The sequence below is a fragment of the Eulemur rufifrons genome, chromosome 1 (genome assembly GCF_041146395.1).
Source record: "Eulemur rufifrons isolate Redbay chromosome 1, OSU_ERuf_1, whole genome shotgun sequence".
Taxonomy (NCBI): Eukaryota; Metazoa; Chordata; class Mammalia; order Primates; family Lemuridae; genus Eulemur; species Eulemur rufifrons.
Window position 1 is genome coordinate 10,948,471 of NC_090983.1, and position 16,126 is coordinate 10,964,596.

At 45.4% G+C, this 16,126-nt stretch overlaps 1 protein-coding gene across 1 annotated transcript in view; it reads left to right on the forward strand.

The window, feature by feature from the left end:
• Positions 1-5,458, forward strand: part of COL4A4 (collagen type IV alpha 4 chain) — a 103,066-nt gene extending 97,608 nt beyond the window's left edge. The window contains exons 45-48 of the mRNA XM_069474089.1: positions 343-459; positions 2,591-2,779; positions 4,320-4,606; positions 5,026-5,458. Of these exons, the coding sequence (XP_069330190.1) occupies positions 343-459; positions 2,591-2,779; positions 4,320-4,606; positions 5,026-5,289 (857 nt within the window). The 3' untranslated portion in view covers positions 5,290-5,458. The remainder of the gene's footprint in view (positions 1-342; positions 460-2,590; positions 2,780-4,319; positions 4,607-5,025) is intronic.
• The last annotated feature ends 10,668 nt before the right edge of the window (positions 5,459-16,126 follow it).

Here is a 16,126-nt window from a genome sequence, read left to right on the forward strand (position 1 = left end):
GTTCAATATTTTAAAAAAATGTCCAGTGTACAAGAATATGACGAAAATGTGAAAACCGCTATTTCAACATCTCCCTATTTGGCTTCAAATCCCAGCCCAGCCCTTTACTGGCTTGTTGACTTTAGTTAAGCAAATTATTTGACCTCGCAGAGCCTCAATTGCCCCACCTGCAAAGTGGAGATGGCAAATCCCAATTTCCCGTGGCCGGGAAGACTACAGGAACCGACGCCATGTAGTGAGAGTGGGCAGGAAGCCGGGGGCTGCACACGGAGTACGACACAGGCGGCATGTGTGGCAGGTGCCATGTTGTTTTCATCAACACCATCGTGAACTTTTGCGCAGGGTGCAAAGGACAGCCCGGGCTGGATGGCAGGAGGGGCGAGGATGGAGTCCCCGGGTGTCCTGGGCCTCCCGGACACAGAGGTGACACAGGAGAAGCTGGCTGCCCGGGACCACCAGGTAGAGTTTTGGTTTCTTCTCTTTTCTCTGACACTGTAGATCCGAAAACTGTACACAAAATCTCCGACCTCTCAAGAAGCTTCCAAACTGGGTTATGTTAAAAGAATTTGCCTTAGATACCAACTTGCCAGGTATCAGAGAGACAGAAGCAACGAGAACAGAGCGGGATGCGTCTCCCGCGCTCCAACTGATGCTTAACCATCATAAAACCTAGTCAAGGCCCCGTGTCTTATTCAGTATTTTCCCAAACTGCTAGACATCATCACACAAGGCTCGGCCATCTCAGCTGTTCCCTTTTCGAGGTCACAACAGGTCTGTCAGCCTGGCTTGCTGCGTGGTCACCCTTGAGAGGCTGTGCCGAAGACCATGAGGACGGTGGGTGTGTCCTCAAGCTCTCCCGCCAGCCGACTTGCGTGGCCTCTGGTTCTCTGAGTTCACCTCATCGCATCCAGTCGGCAGCACATCATATAGAATATGGGGCACTTTCTTAAGAAACAAATTGGGGTGCAGGCATTGAGCAAGGGGAGGTATGGCTCTTCAGAATAGAAACTTGAAATGGAAAGCGCCAGGTAGCATGGTAGGCACCAGGACTCAAGGACTCCAGGACACAGTCCCATCTCCGAGAGTGCCTGGCAAGGGGCGTAAACTCCAGACCAGGTTAGTGGAGAGAAAGGAGAGAGAAGGCCTGGCAGGGCGGGGCAGGGGGTGGGGTGGGGGGTGGGGTCTCTCTCAAAATGAAGCTTTGTCTAAAAGCCGCAGCTCAGCTCCAGGCAACTGTTGCTTGTAGGTTTGTGGGCCCAATATTCCCTGCACTCTGCTTTGTTCAAGTTCAGAACTTCAACTTGTAAAATCTTTACAGGTCAAACAAAACACATGAGCAGGCCTGACTCCGTCCACGAGCTACCACTCTGTAATCTCTGGTTAACAGTGTAGGTTGGGAGAGCCTGTTAGGCCTGCAGAGACAAGTTGAAAAAAACAAAAACAAACACTTTTTGGTTTTAACACATTAACTGCCGTGTGAACTATATTTAATAAATGAAAAATAACAAATTTTTCATTAAATGAGAAAGAATTATTTTGTTTTCAAAGTTTTTATTCTATTTTTGTAATAAAACACCTTGGCCCCAAAGAAACAAAATTTTTTTCTAGTGTGGCAGTCAATGTGTTAAAGCCATACTTCAGGCCAGGGGAGGTGGCTTATACCTATAATCCTAGCACCCTCGGAGGCCAAGGCAGGAAGATCACTTGAGGTCAGGAGTTTGAGACCAGCCTGAGCAAGAGCAAGACCCTGTCTCTACCAAAAAATAGAAAAATTAGCTGGGTGTGGTGGTGTGCACCTGTAGTCCCAGCCACTCGGGAGGCTGGGGCAGGAGGATCGCTTGAGCCCAGGAGTTTGAGGTTACAGTGAGCTATGATGATGCCACTGCACTCTAGCTGGGGAGACAGAGGAGACTCTGTCTGATAAATAAATAAATAAAATCTAACTTCACCTTTTGCTCTTGGCAATTAGAAATTGCCACTGGCCTTCTTCAGTAGGTCAGCCCCGTACAGGTGCCAAAGGAGGCTGACCCTGGTATGTAAGACTGTTCATTTTCCACCTGCCAGTAAGAGTCTTAGAACGAGGCCTTCCTTCCACCTCCCTTCCTTATAAAAGAAGAGATCCAAAGTCATACATGTGGAATTCAAGAGAGGCTGACAACATGCCGGAACCAGGAGAGGGGTCTGGGAGGCGTAAGGAAGACGTACGTGCAGGGAGGCAGGCCACACTCGGGGTGCGCCCTCACACTGTTGTAGTTCTGTTCTTCCTGATGTATCTCATAACTTACCTTTTTATTATGCCTATTGTCATTCCTCTTCCTCAGGCAGAACTCGGGCTCTAGGTGAGCAGGGATTTTCCTCCGTCCTTATGCTAATGTAGCCCAAGCACCTAGAAGTTACTAGGAACAAATACTTGCTGAATGAGCTGTGTTTGCGTGTACTGCAGTTGTGGGGGGCACGTTCCTGGGGAGGGGGCTGTGCCATGCTCCCCTCTGTTCCCTCAGTGGTTAACACAGCTCCGGAAGAGGTGCTTGGAAATGTTAGTTAAGCTGAGCCCCTAAACTGCCTTCATTTGTTTCCTTTATTCCTCCAGGCCCTCCTGGTCCCATCGGGGACCCTGGGCCCAAAGGGTCTGGCCCTGGATACGTCAGTGGCTTCCTCCTGGTTCTCCACAGTCAGACGGACCGAGAGCCCGCCTGCCCCCCGGGCATGCCCCGGCTCTGGACCGGGTATAGTCTGTTGTACCTGGAAGGACAAGAGAAAGCTCACAATCAAGACCTTGGTAAGGACAGACCGCATGGTCACCCGTGTCACCGCTGGAAAAGTAAAACTTTGGCATTAATTTTACTGATTCATTAACATCTTAAATGATCACTAACCTTTTATGGGATTATTTTTACTTTTGAAAAAACTACCATGCTAATTTTCAACTAGTTCTATTAAACCCATGATCCCATGAGGTCCCAGAGAAGCTCATGCTGGCTACAGTGATCATCATCTGGCTGCTCAGTAGTAGTTTTTGAAAAATGATTCTTCCTCAGTGAGTTAAATGAAACTGTTAATAATATGCCCTTCTTACTTCCAAATGTCAATGATCTGATCAGGGTGTGGTCGGGTCCTTGTTTACATGGAACGGTGCATCCACAGTGCCCTGACGGTCGTACGTCGCGGCGCTTGCTGGCATCAACTCCCCACCCTCCTCCAATTTGTTTTTAAATTACAGAGCTTTATCTCGAGGGTTATCCCTTGGTGCTCCTTGTCAGTTTTCAATAGTGGATTTGAAAGCTGCAGGGGCCGATTTTAAATCAAGGGCTCAAGTGCCTGGGAGCTGGCGAACACCGGCTTTCCGAGACAATGGTGGTTAGGGCAGTGGCTGCAGGGGTGATGTGCCAGGTGAGTCTTGTCACTGCTGGGCCGTGACCCCAGCTGTTAATGAGGCTGGTCAGAGGGTGCAGGCCTGGGAGTGGCAGCTGCTACACATCTGTATGTCCCCCTTGGCTTCAGCCATGGCCTTTCCCACCACAGGGTCCCAGTCTTTGAGCCCAGGAGAAAGGAAGAAGTAATTCTCTGTATCTTATATCTGTTTCTTCTCTCCTCCTCCTCTTTCTCTCAGTCTCTTTCCTGCCTGGTCTCTGACCACCAGTCTTGCTTCTCCTGCCCTAGTCTAGCCAGAGCACACATCTTAAAGCTCTGCAGAACTCTTGGGATAAAGTCCAAACTCCTTCACAAGATTGACAAAGCCCACATCCTCTGGCCTGATGTATCTTTGGACACCCCTGAGACAGACAGACACACAGACACCCTCCCCCCCGTGGCCCCTCCTGAACGTGTCTGAGTTCTTTGCGCTCCATGCCCCCTTATCTCCAGCCTCTCTCCTGCTGTATCTTCTCCTTTGAATGGTCACCACTGCCATCTCCAAACCTGGCTAAATCCTCTTCATATTTCAAGTCCTGACTTATCACTTACTCCACTTATCCTTCCCGGAGGTCCCTGTACCCCGCACCTCTTGTTCAGGGCTTGTCATGTATTTCCATCGCTTGCTCTCTCATCCGTCTCCCCCTTGGGGCCATGAGAGATGTGTTCGCTGCTCACCTCCAGCACCCGGCCCATTGCCTGGCTCATGCGTGAGGGATGAGTGGATGAAAGATGAGGGCTGGCCTGCGGGACCAGGAGGTGGCAGAAATGGCTTCACCGTCACAGAAGCTGGCTTTGGCAAGGGCCTCCAGACCGGGAACATGGGTCTGCGAGGGCCAGGTGCAGGAAGGTCACTGGGTACCTGCACAGGCTGCTTGGACACCAGTTGTCTCTTCTTCCTTCCCAAGGCCTGGCAGGGTCTTGCCTTCCCGTGTTCAGCACACTGCCCTTCGCCTACTGCAACATCCACCAAGTGTGCCACTACGCCCGGAGAAACGACAGGTCCTACTGGCTGGCCAGCGCTGCGCCGCTCCCCGCGAGGCCGCTCTCGGAGGACGAGATCCGGCCGTACGTCAGCCGCTGTGCCGTGTGCGAGGCCCCGGCGCAGGCGGTGGCAGTGCACAGCCAGGACCAGTCCATTCCCCCGTGTCCGCACACCTGGAGGAGCCTCTGGATCGGGTACTCGTTCCTGATGGTGAGGCCCCTGCCCTCGAACCCTGGTGCACCTGCCATTTCCTAACACCTTCTCTGGACCTTTCTGTCTGGGCTGGACAGCAATTGGGCACGCTCTGCAAACAGCCGTAGGACGTTAGGTCATGACGGCTGCCCGCAACCCATAGCCTGTTGGGATGCAGGGCCGTTATCTTTTCTTTATCACTTTGGTGATAAAGAAATCACTTTAGATTTGCTTCAGCTGTCAGAGAAATTGGCTCCATTTTGTGTGCACATCCAACCTGCCTACTACTACTCCTTCCCAGTAGATTGTATTTTGTTTTTTATGGAATGATTTAAAAAAAAAAAATGTTAAAATCAGTCCCAAACCTGGGCAGGCCTCAGATTGGGTCTGGGTGGTCTGCCGTGTGTCTGAGCCCTAATTCTGTCTTGTCTGGGCAGCACACAGGAGCTGGGGACCAAGGAGGAGGGCAGGCCCTCATGTCACCTGGCAGCTGCCTGGAAGATTTCCGAGCAGCACCATTCCTCGAATGCCAAGGCCGGCAGGGAACTTGCCACTTTTTTGCAAACGAGTATAGCTTCTGGCTGACAACGGTGAGAGCAGACCTGCAGTTTTCTTCTGCCCCGTCACCAGACACCTTGAAAGAAAGCCAGGCCCAGCGCCAGAAAACCAGCAGGTGCCAAGTTTGCATGAAGTATACCTAGAGAATTTGAAATTCGCCAGCCTGTGGCCAAGAGAAACTCCCTAGGGGACTCAGCCTTACTAGGCTGTGCTGAGAGATGTAATGGTGCTCACTTTGGATTCCCTTGCAGCTGTTCCTTCGGTTCACCGTCGGTATTCCCACAGTCCTCTGTTCCTTACAGATTAAGCAAACGCAACACATATGGATTTATTTGGACCTACCAATCCAGATGAAACCCAGACATGCTTATTTTATTGAGGAGGATGGAAGAGCTGGCCTTATTTACAAATATGCTAATTCACAGGAAGACAAGTAGAAGATAAAGGCCAGATTACAAATTATATTACTGAAAACTTCACTCGTTGGTTCACAGAACCCCAAACAATTGAAGTTAATTACTCCATAATACAGTGGGTTTCTGGATGGATTTTACAGGAAAAAAGAAATAGGCCAACAAGTGAAACTAGAAAGTAGAGATTTTCAACATTTCAACATGATTTCGTCTGTAGTCTGTTTTTCCATGCACTTTAAATAATTGCAAAACCATGACCCAAAGAGATTTAAAAAAAGAAAAGAAAAAAGAAATCCCCACTGCTAGTGTTAACGGTTCGTTTCAAAGCAGAATGAATCATTATGCCAGGAAGGCCCACAGTGGCTGCATTCCGGAGACGCAACATTAGCATAAACACATCACGGATGAATATAAAACATTATGTTCTCTTCTGCATTTTTCAGAGAATAGAAATGCCTACTTTGGCAACCCTTTTGAAAAGTAGCAATTACGGGAAAAAATATATTCATTCAATAAGGGATTAAGAGCCTAAAAGCTATTAATGAATATTAAGGTAGTGATTCACAAAAATTGACTCCCCATCACAGCGAACTTCCACACAGACTGCTTCTCCCCAGTCGGGGTCCGGCGTGTCCTCGGTGCGTGCGTGCTAATGGGACGAAGCGACATGGGGCTCACCCAGGCGGGCGCATGGTTCCTACAAAGCATCTCGCCCCCCTCCCCGGAGAACCCGCAGAGCTTCCTTGCGGCTCACAATGGACCCTTTTCCTCCATGCACATAATGGCAGCTCACACGGGGGAGTGACAGAGCTATCATTATGCACTTGGGAGAAAATTAAGGGCAACTTAATTAAACTTAGATACGAAGATTGAAGTCAAGGTCAGCCCACCAGGAGGACACGGCACCGTCTTTAAACGAAACAAAGACAATCTACAATTTGAATTTTGTGCTCCTGTGGTTGGTTTTATCAGGAGCATCCCATTTTGACAATTTTAAAAACACTCTTATGTTTTCTATCAGTCTTGTACCAAGGCAGCAGTTTGACATTTGGTGTTAGTATTTTCTATAAAAGTTTAAAAGCTATGTCAATTTATAGTGAGTAAGTTCTCTGAATAGCAAACGACCTTTTTTCTATTTTGCTGGGAATTCAGTGGTCTAATCCTAAAAATCAAAAGGTTTGTTGGAAAAGATTTTTAGGAAACTTGCCTTCCTCATCTATGAAAAAAGAAAGCATTTTAGGGAAAACTAAAGAAATTTCTCATGAGAGTGACACTCATATTAGTGTTTTAGTTTCAGTGCACTTAAAAATAATTGAGAAGAAAAGTTCAATTAAAATTTTGTTTATCAGAAATGTTTTCCTTGCCAAACTTTGATTAGTAGTGAGCTCTTCTATGCAGAACACATTTCAAATGAGTTTTGCTATGGTCTACCCTGGGGATGGAAATTTATCTTAAGAGTATTTTCTGATAAAAAGAAAAATATGCATTTTAGATGAAATGTTTTCTTGATGTAGCAGAATATTTCCTAGCTCATTGGATATTTTCTAAACCATGTTATGGCATGTTAAATATTTTTGAGCACCTGAAATTTAAGCCAATTTCAACCTTATTTGTAATTATAATTTTGCTTCCAAGAATCTATCACCAAAAGTCAAGCCTCCAAAAAGTTCATGTTGTTTGTCTGAGAACATTTTCTGGGAAGCAGTAAGGGTGGTAAATGGAACATCAGAAACATATCTTGCTTGCTGAATTGTTTTAAATACTCTAACTTTGGTATTAGAGTATTATTTTAGTAAGTTTTATAAGTAGATAATTTTCTCCACAGTGAGGCTGGGATAGTGAGTAACAGACTGTTCAAAATGCTGGTATCACAAGAGCTCTCTCTAAATGCAGCACACACACTACCTTCTGATTTTGAAAAAGTATTTTAAGTGGTCAAAAGGGCAAAACATCAGGAAAAATAACTTCTTGGAATAGAGGAACATGTTATCTTAAGCCATTATTTTCTTCACCTGGTGCTTTAAATGCACTTTAAATATCCTTCCTTGGCCGGGCGCGGTGGCTCACACCTGCAATCCTAGCACTTTGGGAGGCTGAGGTGGGAGGATGGATCCCTTGAGGCCAGGAGTTTGAGGCTGCAGTGAGCTATGATGACATGGCTGCACTCTAGTCTGGGCCTCAGAGTGAGACCGTGTCTCAAAATAAAAGAAAATAAAATATCTTTTCTCTGTGAAGGTGATGAACAAAGCCTTGAAATTATTGTCCTAACCTACTACTGGTGATGATCTTTATCAATTTCTACTTCCCAAGGATCTCCCCTGACCTTTGTGGTTGGAATTTACATTGCTCTAACGGGAATTGCTCTGTGGCCCATGCCGGAGGAGTGGGATGCTTCCTTCTGCGTTTGTGTTCTCAGTTAGTGGAGCCCATTCATCCAGGCAGGCCTCCATGCTGCGAGCCTCCCTTTCCTTCTGTTCTCACACCCCCCAGATTGAAACTCGAGTCCTCACTTCTTGTGGATTGCCCCTTCCTCCCTAGTCCCGTGCACCTGCCCAATACAGCCTTTGTCTTCCACTTATACTCCTGCTGTAGGCATGTCCCTGCTGATGCCTCCAGTTTCAAATCCCAGTCATCATCTAACATCCACCCAAACTTCATTTTGTTATCCTTTGGATTAAAATCCTTCAATGACTCCACTGCCTGTGAAGTCCCAATGACTTCACTTGGGGTGAAAGGTTCAGCGGGAACTGTCTACGGCTTACCACTGGGAGTATCTCTTGTCACAGTGAACTGTGGGCAGTTCTGCAGACATGCCCAGCCCCTCTGTGACTTTGCCCCTGCTCTTTCTACCAGTGATGTCCTCCTTCAGGTCTGTTTACTTGGCAGACGCCTACTTATCTTTAAAGACTGAGTTGGGGGGTAAATTCCCCCAGGGCGACTCGGACTCCCTTCTGCTGCTCCCTTCCCCCCGTTCCCCGTGGCGTCTCTGATGTCTCAGCGCACTTCCTTCATTCCATTGCCAAAATGTAAGCCCCTCAACGGGGGGGACCACGCTTTCCTCCTTTCTTTTGTATGCCCAAGGACCAGTACAAAGCTGAGCTCATCACGGACACTTAATTCTTTTCTTCAATGACAATTCCATAACCATCGAGAGGCCCTTGGTGTTCAGCTCTGCATATGAGGTTCTCGTTGGCGAGACGGGAACACGTATAACCCATTTCTTACATCAGAATATTTGACTGTTCAACATATCTGCACACCCATAATTATTTTGGGGAGGGGGACTGATAAGCTTTCAATTGGCTTGTCACTCCCCCATCCAAAAAAAATTAATAGATTCTTACTTTTTTATAAACTGGAATTTCAGAAATGATGAGATTTGAGAGATTTGACTGGTAAGATCCTTTGGTGCAATGTGACATGACTTAACTCATGCTGTACTCTGTATCTCCTCATGGCTTAAGAGCTTCTTAGGACAAAATCACCTCTACAAAGTCTGTATACGTGTTATTGGTGCTTAGAAAAATAGTCCATGGAATGGTCCACTGTAAGTGAATTTTATCACAGATTTTGTTTTTGACCAACCTGGGCAATACAGTGAGACCCCGTCTCTACAAAAATTTTTAAAAATTACCCGGGCTTGGTGTTGGGTGTGCTTCTAGTCCCACCTACTTGGGAGGTAGAGGTGGGAGGATCACTCGAGCCCAGGACTTCAAGGCTGCAGTGAGCTATGGTTGTACTACTGCACTCCAGCCTGGGCAACAGAGCAAGACCTTGTCTCAAAAAAAAAAAAAAAAAAGGTTTTGAGCCTCATGTAGATTATAAGACAGAAAACCATTTTATATGTTCCAGGAAATCATATTAGATTTGTGTTTCTATCAGCTCATTAAAATAATTTGATAACTGGAGAGTTGGTTGAACGCAGGTTTGAATCTGGTTCTATCACTCTCCAGCTGTGTTACCCTGGGTGAGTTTTGCCAACTCCCTGAGCTTCATTTCCGTCATTTATAAAATGGGACATAGCATCTACTCTTGCATTGAAAATTAAGTTGGATTATCTGTCTAGAACATAGCAGTCATCATACATTCATTACAGTCACATCTATTTAAAATAAACTATTTAAGATGAAAAATATTTCTTGGGTGTTTTACACAGTAGAATTATATTATGATTCTCACAGGGTATATAAATTACTGATTAGAATTATTTATGTGTGGCCAATTCTTAATGTCTTTGGGAATGCTGTTTTATTTCAATTCTCAAAGTTACTGTACCACAAAAATTATCACAATTTCCTGCAGCAACATTATCCGTTAAGTCCTGCAGGGAACAAACAATTGACATTAAAAATCAGTACTGTGCAATTGTCACTGTTACTATCTGCTAGAAACTCTGCATAATGCATTTTAAACCACCAAGGCTGGCTGCCACATCCATGCGAAATGCTTGAATTTTATGGTGCTTAAATATTTAATGACTCATGGGAAAAATGTGAAATATGTCCAGTAAATTGCATCCCTTTCTTTAACGTATGGTTGTGAAGTTAAAGACTTTAAAATTATTAATTAAAGTTTATTAACTAAAGTAAAAACTAGGGTCCACTTTTTGTGTTATACGTTCAATGGGTTTTGACAAATGCATACTGACATGTATCCACCATTACAGTATCATACGGAGTAGTTTCATTCTCTTAAAAATCCCGTTTCTCCACCTATTCATCCCTTCCCATTCCCCGCCCCCCCACCTCCTGGCAACCCGTTGATCTTTTTACTGTCTCCATGTTTCACCTTTTCCACAATGTTAAGTAGTTGGAGTCATACAGTATGTAGCCTTTTCAGATTGTATTCTTTCACTCAGCAATGTACATTTAAAGTCACTCCATGTCTTTTTGTGGCTTGATAGCTCATTTCTTTTTATCAATGCATAATAATCCATTGTTTGAATGCACCATGGTGTATCTATCTACCCACTGAAGGACATCTTGGTTGCTTTCAAGTTTTAGCAATTATGAATAAAGCTGCTATAAATATTTGTGTGTAGGTTTTTGTGTGGACATAAGTTTTGCATTCACTGGATTAAATACCAAGAAGTGTGATTGTGGATTGTGTATGGTAAAAGTGTTTTCAGTTTTGTAAGAAACTGCCATACTGCCTTCCAAATTGGCTGTACCATTTTGCATTCTCATCAGCAATGTTGCTTTATATCCTCGCCAACATATGGTATTGTCAGTGTTTTGGAAAGCTTACAGGAGAATATAGATTCTACGAGGATGTACAGCCTTCTATTTTGTTTGTGGTGATCAGGACTGGCCGTGACCATACTGTGACTGGTTTAGACTGGTTTCCACTGGCTGTGACAGGTTTAGAACAATTTCCACCAGTTGTGACCAAAACTGGTTACAGCTGGTTTAGATAGGTTTAGCCTGGCTACAACTGGTTTAGATTGGTTTTGACTCACCACAATCAGCCACAATTTCTTTAGACTGGTATTGGCCAGCCATGACTGATTTTGACCAGCTGCACCTGGTGTACACGAGCTTCTCTTGGTTTTGGTCAGCCATGACTAGTTTCGATTGGCTTTGATTGGTTTTGACCAGGTAAGACTGGCTTCAATTGTTTTCAAACACTTGTGATTGGTTCTGGCTGGCTTCAAATGGTTTAGGAAGAATTCAGCTGGTTTTGGCCCGGTTTCGACTGCCAGTTTCAACTGCTTTTGACCAGTTTCATATGGTACTGATCTGTATCAGCCAGTTTGAGCTGGTTTCAATTAGTTTCAAGTTTCCACCAGTTTTAGCTGGTTCAACTAGTTTCAGCTGGTATAGGCCAGATTGAGCCAGTTGAGACCAATTTAAGCCACTTTCCTCTGTTTCAGCTGGTTTAAATCAGTTTCAGCCAGTTTCAGTGAGTTTCTACCAGTTTCAACCAGTTCTTGGCAGTTCCTTCTCATTTGGAGAAACTATCTGTTCTTCTTCTATTTCAACTTACTTTTGTTTGGATGGGAGTTATTATTGTTTTCCCTTGAGGGTGTGACTATAATCTATGTTGCATATAGTCATTTGACTTTGCTTTTGGGTGCTTTCAGTGGCAAAGATTGTGTGTCAATTATTTGGTTATAGATAGCCTTAGTGTTGTGGCTTTCTCAATTGCTGGTTGTAGTATTGGTGTACTGGGTGTGTGAGTAGGCTCACGGCCTCTTGCAGTGGCAGGGTGGCATAGTCTCAAAAAGCTTATCTCATTACCAAGTGCTCTGCACTTGTGTCAGCAGGTTTTGTATTGGGTCGTGCAGTTAAACCTCCAGGCCAGTAGGTGGCGTACCCAGGTCTTCAGAGCTGGCTGCAGCAGCAGCAGCAGCAGCAGCAGCAGTGGGGGTCTAAGCTTGGTCTTTATTTACCCGGAGAAGCTCTCTGTTGCCTCAGGCAATGGGCTGGTCTGTGGAATGCACAGTGGTCTGAGCTCCTTGCCCAGCCCTGGAAGGGGAAAAAAACCGGGTGGAGCTGGACTGGGAAAGTCTGCTTCTGAGTCCCTCCATGGTGAGTACCAACACCAGTCCTGACGGGTGTGGCAGGGGAGCCCCTAGTGGAATGCACCGACGTCTCCACGGGGTGGGGAGAGGCTTGCTCCTGTGCGGTGGCCTTGGCAGGCAGGAACAGTTTCCCTGCCATGCCCCTGTCCTGGTGCTCAGGACGCTCGGATCAGTCAGACACCACATCTATCTATGGGCTGCAGTGTTGCTGAAGGCCATGAGTGATGCCTGCCCTGCAGCTCACCACCAAAAGGGCTGTGGTGTGGGGTCTCCTCCCTCTGCCCCAAACGGCTTCCTTGCTAGCCACTGCAGGAACACTGCCACTCATTGCAGAGGGGAGAAGGGACCCTGGCTTTTGCACAAGCCCGGGCCTGGTGGCCACACTGGCAGTGGGGATGCAGTGGCCCCAAGAGCCCCTGAAAGGCCACTCTCCAGTGCACCTGTGCCCACTTCCCATGGGAGCAGCCTCGGCTGTGTCTGCAGCAGTGGGCAGAGGGGGGCCTGGGCAGTGAGGTCGCTCAGCCGGCGGGTGGGAATTATACTCCTCCCCTATAGAACTGGGCACAGTGTTTGTCTCTCTGCTGGAAGCTGGAAGCAACACCGCCACTCACTGCCCACAAGCAGGGAGCTCTTGGGCACAGGAAAGCATGTACTCTGATTTCCTTTGTCCCAAGGGGTAGCTGCGTTGGCACGCTGAACTCTCCCTTCCCGTAGGGGCAGCACTCCCGGAGGGCTAGACCACTGGAAACCCTGAAGGTGCCCTGGGTCCAGGCAGCCCTGTGCAGCTGCTGCCCTGAGTGGGCACGGGGGGATGTCAGCAGGAGCGCCAGTGATGTGGAGACACAAGGGCTGAGGTTCCCTGGGCAGGACACAGTCTTCTGATGGCTCTGCCCCAAATATGCACCCCACTGCCCCCACTAGAGTCCAGGGGGAGGGTGAGTGACCTGGCATGAGTTCGTAATCTGGTACGATGCCCTCATGAAGCCCCTAAGCAGCCACCCACACCAGTGTTTGGTGTTTGCGAGGGCAGAGGGGCTGGCGGGTTGATACTGACAGTTCACCGCAGGAGTGAGCAGGGCCAAAATGCTGCCACCTGTCCTTTCCACAAAATACCAAGTCCCTTGGGGTTCCTGGCCAATGTCTGCCACCCTCGTGCTTCCTTCCATTTTGGTGCCCCAGCTTCTTCCCAGGAGTTCTCCACTGGGCTCTCCTTGATGTTCTCTGAGTTACAATTATTCACTTGCAACTTTGGTTCTAAGAATGGCACCCCACGTCTCTCGTCAGCCATCTTGAACTGGAACCAAGACTTTCAACATGTAACTTCTGCAAGACGCCTTGTCCGACACTGCCACTTAAATCATTGTTATATTATGATTGATAATACGGTTCATTAGATATAAAATTCTGTGATGACTTCCAAAAACAACTGTGTTTTGCCTGGTGCATTTATTTTCTTTCAAGCCAAACGGGGTTTACTTATTTTCACCTACCTCGTACTGTGGCCCACCCTTGAAACGCTACGCAGTGGGGGCGTGACTTGCAGTGGGAGTGTAGGCTGGAAAGGATGGGATTCTGCAGCTCTGGGACCACTGTTGTATGCACAGGATGGGCTGCAGAAAAGAAACCAGCCTCAGGGGCAGTAGTTCTGCATCAAGCCCAGTTGAGCTTCTGGAGCCCCACTGTTGAGGCTAACGACTTTGACCTTTATCCTTAACAGAGAGACAGTAAAAGGTATTTGAGATGATGAGGAGCGTTATGAAAGTGGATTTTGGAAGACTAACCTGGCAGAGTGATGTGGAACTGAGTGAAGAGGTATTTTTAGTATTGAGCAGAGCAATGAATTGAAAGGTTTTAAGGTCCTTTTAAGCTGAGAGTCTGTGATTTTAAAATGAATTACTAGGGGCCAAAAAGAAAAAAGAGAGAGAAAAGAAAATTAGGACAGGACTGCAGTGATATATGGGAAGGGAAAGGAAAAAATAATATGTTGTTTTTTCTATGGCAAACTGAATACAATTCTGTATTGAGTACTGAATCCCTCAAGAAAAACTAAGACTGGGAACAGGGACACCAGGTCTGCACCCACCCCGCCCCACCCCGCCCCATCTTGCAGTCCACTCTGGTGAGGCCTCTCGTCCTTTCGGCTTACTCACTCCCCAGGTGGCAGGACATGTGCCAAACTTGCAGACTGGCCCCGATTCTACTAAAACTGGCTATTGACAGCTTAGCTTGAGCTTCACTAGCAGGCAATTTTTAAAGGATCGAGGAGCTTTGAGCAATTCTGTACAACTTGGGAAGCACAGGCAATACATTCAAAGTGGTAAGAGGAAGCAATTTTAACCCCTCCCCTCTCTTCAGGACCGAGGAAAGATTTTGAATAAAGAGGCTCCCTAAGCTGACTGCTCACACCAAACTGTGGGACTTGGGTACTTAAAGTCAGGAAGTTACAGAGAAACCAAATTCAAAAATCAGCTATAAGTGCTTATTCTATATTAGAGATAATTAGTCTCACTCATACACTTGCTCACTTGTTTTTGTTTGTCTTTCTCAACCTAATTCCAGTTTGTTGGCATAACTTTGGGGATTCTTTATTGTACAGGAAAAAAAAAAAATAAAACGGACATTGAAAACAATAAGCAATCGTTATAGGCAAGGCTATTAACTTGAAATAATTATAATAACTTCCAGAACGTCTTTACTGTTGTGCTAAAATAACTCGTTTATATTTATAACTAAAATGACCTTCCCCACATCATTAAAAGTTTAGTGATGTTCCACTCAATAAATAGAGAAGGTGTGCATATTACATTAATATTAATAGTTAGACCATCCAAAATCTAATGTCATTGTCTTTATATCTGACGAGTCAAATATAGCAAAGATGTACTATTGATGGACTCTAGTAATATAAAACATAAAATATTCCCATATTCAGTGATTGGACTTTTAATGTAAATTGAAAAACCTTTGGTGGGAAACTAACATTTAACGAGCCCCTACCATAATCCAAGCTCCCATGTAGAAGGCACATCTTTGTGTAGTTGTACACAAATAATAACAGGGGCAAGACATAAGTGTTATAACAGAACTACCAGATGTTATAAAAAGATAATGGCATGTAAGAAAGAAGCTATTTCTAATTGGGGTAATGGGAGTCACATTTATATAGAGTGTGTGGGTGAGGGGAGGGACATTTAGCTTGAATATTTTAATTTAAACACGTTTAAAGGCACCAGACTCACAGGTACACTTTATATTATAAACAAGCTGCAGTTTTACATCAATTAGAAGTTAACCAGAGAGCTCAGGTATCATTATGCCAGCCAGGTCACAGTGCTCCTGGGACTCTAGTGGTTTTCTTAGCTCATTTGTGTACAAGTGTCAAGGTTTCTCCCAGGTAAATTCGAATTAGGAACTGGATACAAAATTGCATAGTCAGTATGCTTTAAATTTGTCAAATGTATACAAAGAAAATTAAGAAGGCAATACCCCCAAAATACTAACCCTGGGTACCTCTAAGAGGTGGGAATATAGGTGATTTTAAAACTGTGTATGTAATTATTTACATTTCTGTTTATACTGTGAATTTTAGCAGTGGACACATAGTACTTTTTTTTTTTAAGCTATGGGGTCTTGCCATGTTGCCCAGGCTAGGCTTAAATTCCTGAACTCAAGCGATTCTCTCTCCTTGGTCTCCCAAGTAGTTGGAACACACCTACACACCACTGCACCAGGTGACACAGTACTTAAGTCTGTTTTCCTGATTATATATTTCTTGGTTTATTATAATAAAAATAAGTTTTTCTGATTGCAAAAGTAATACACAGACACACATACATCTTTCAAAGATAGCAATACAAAATTACAAAAAAGCAGAAAGCAAAATCTCATGTACTCTACCCCCAAAGATAACCTCTGTTAACATCTGGGTGTATTTCCTTCCGGATGTCTGCTTTATGCATACAGAAGGCATAGCCATTGCTTTCATAATCAGAAAATGATATGTAAATTATAGATAAATTTTAAAAGGAAGATTTTTTTTCTGTT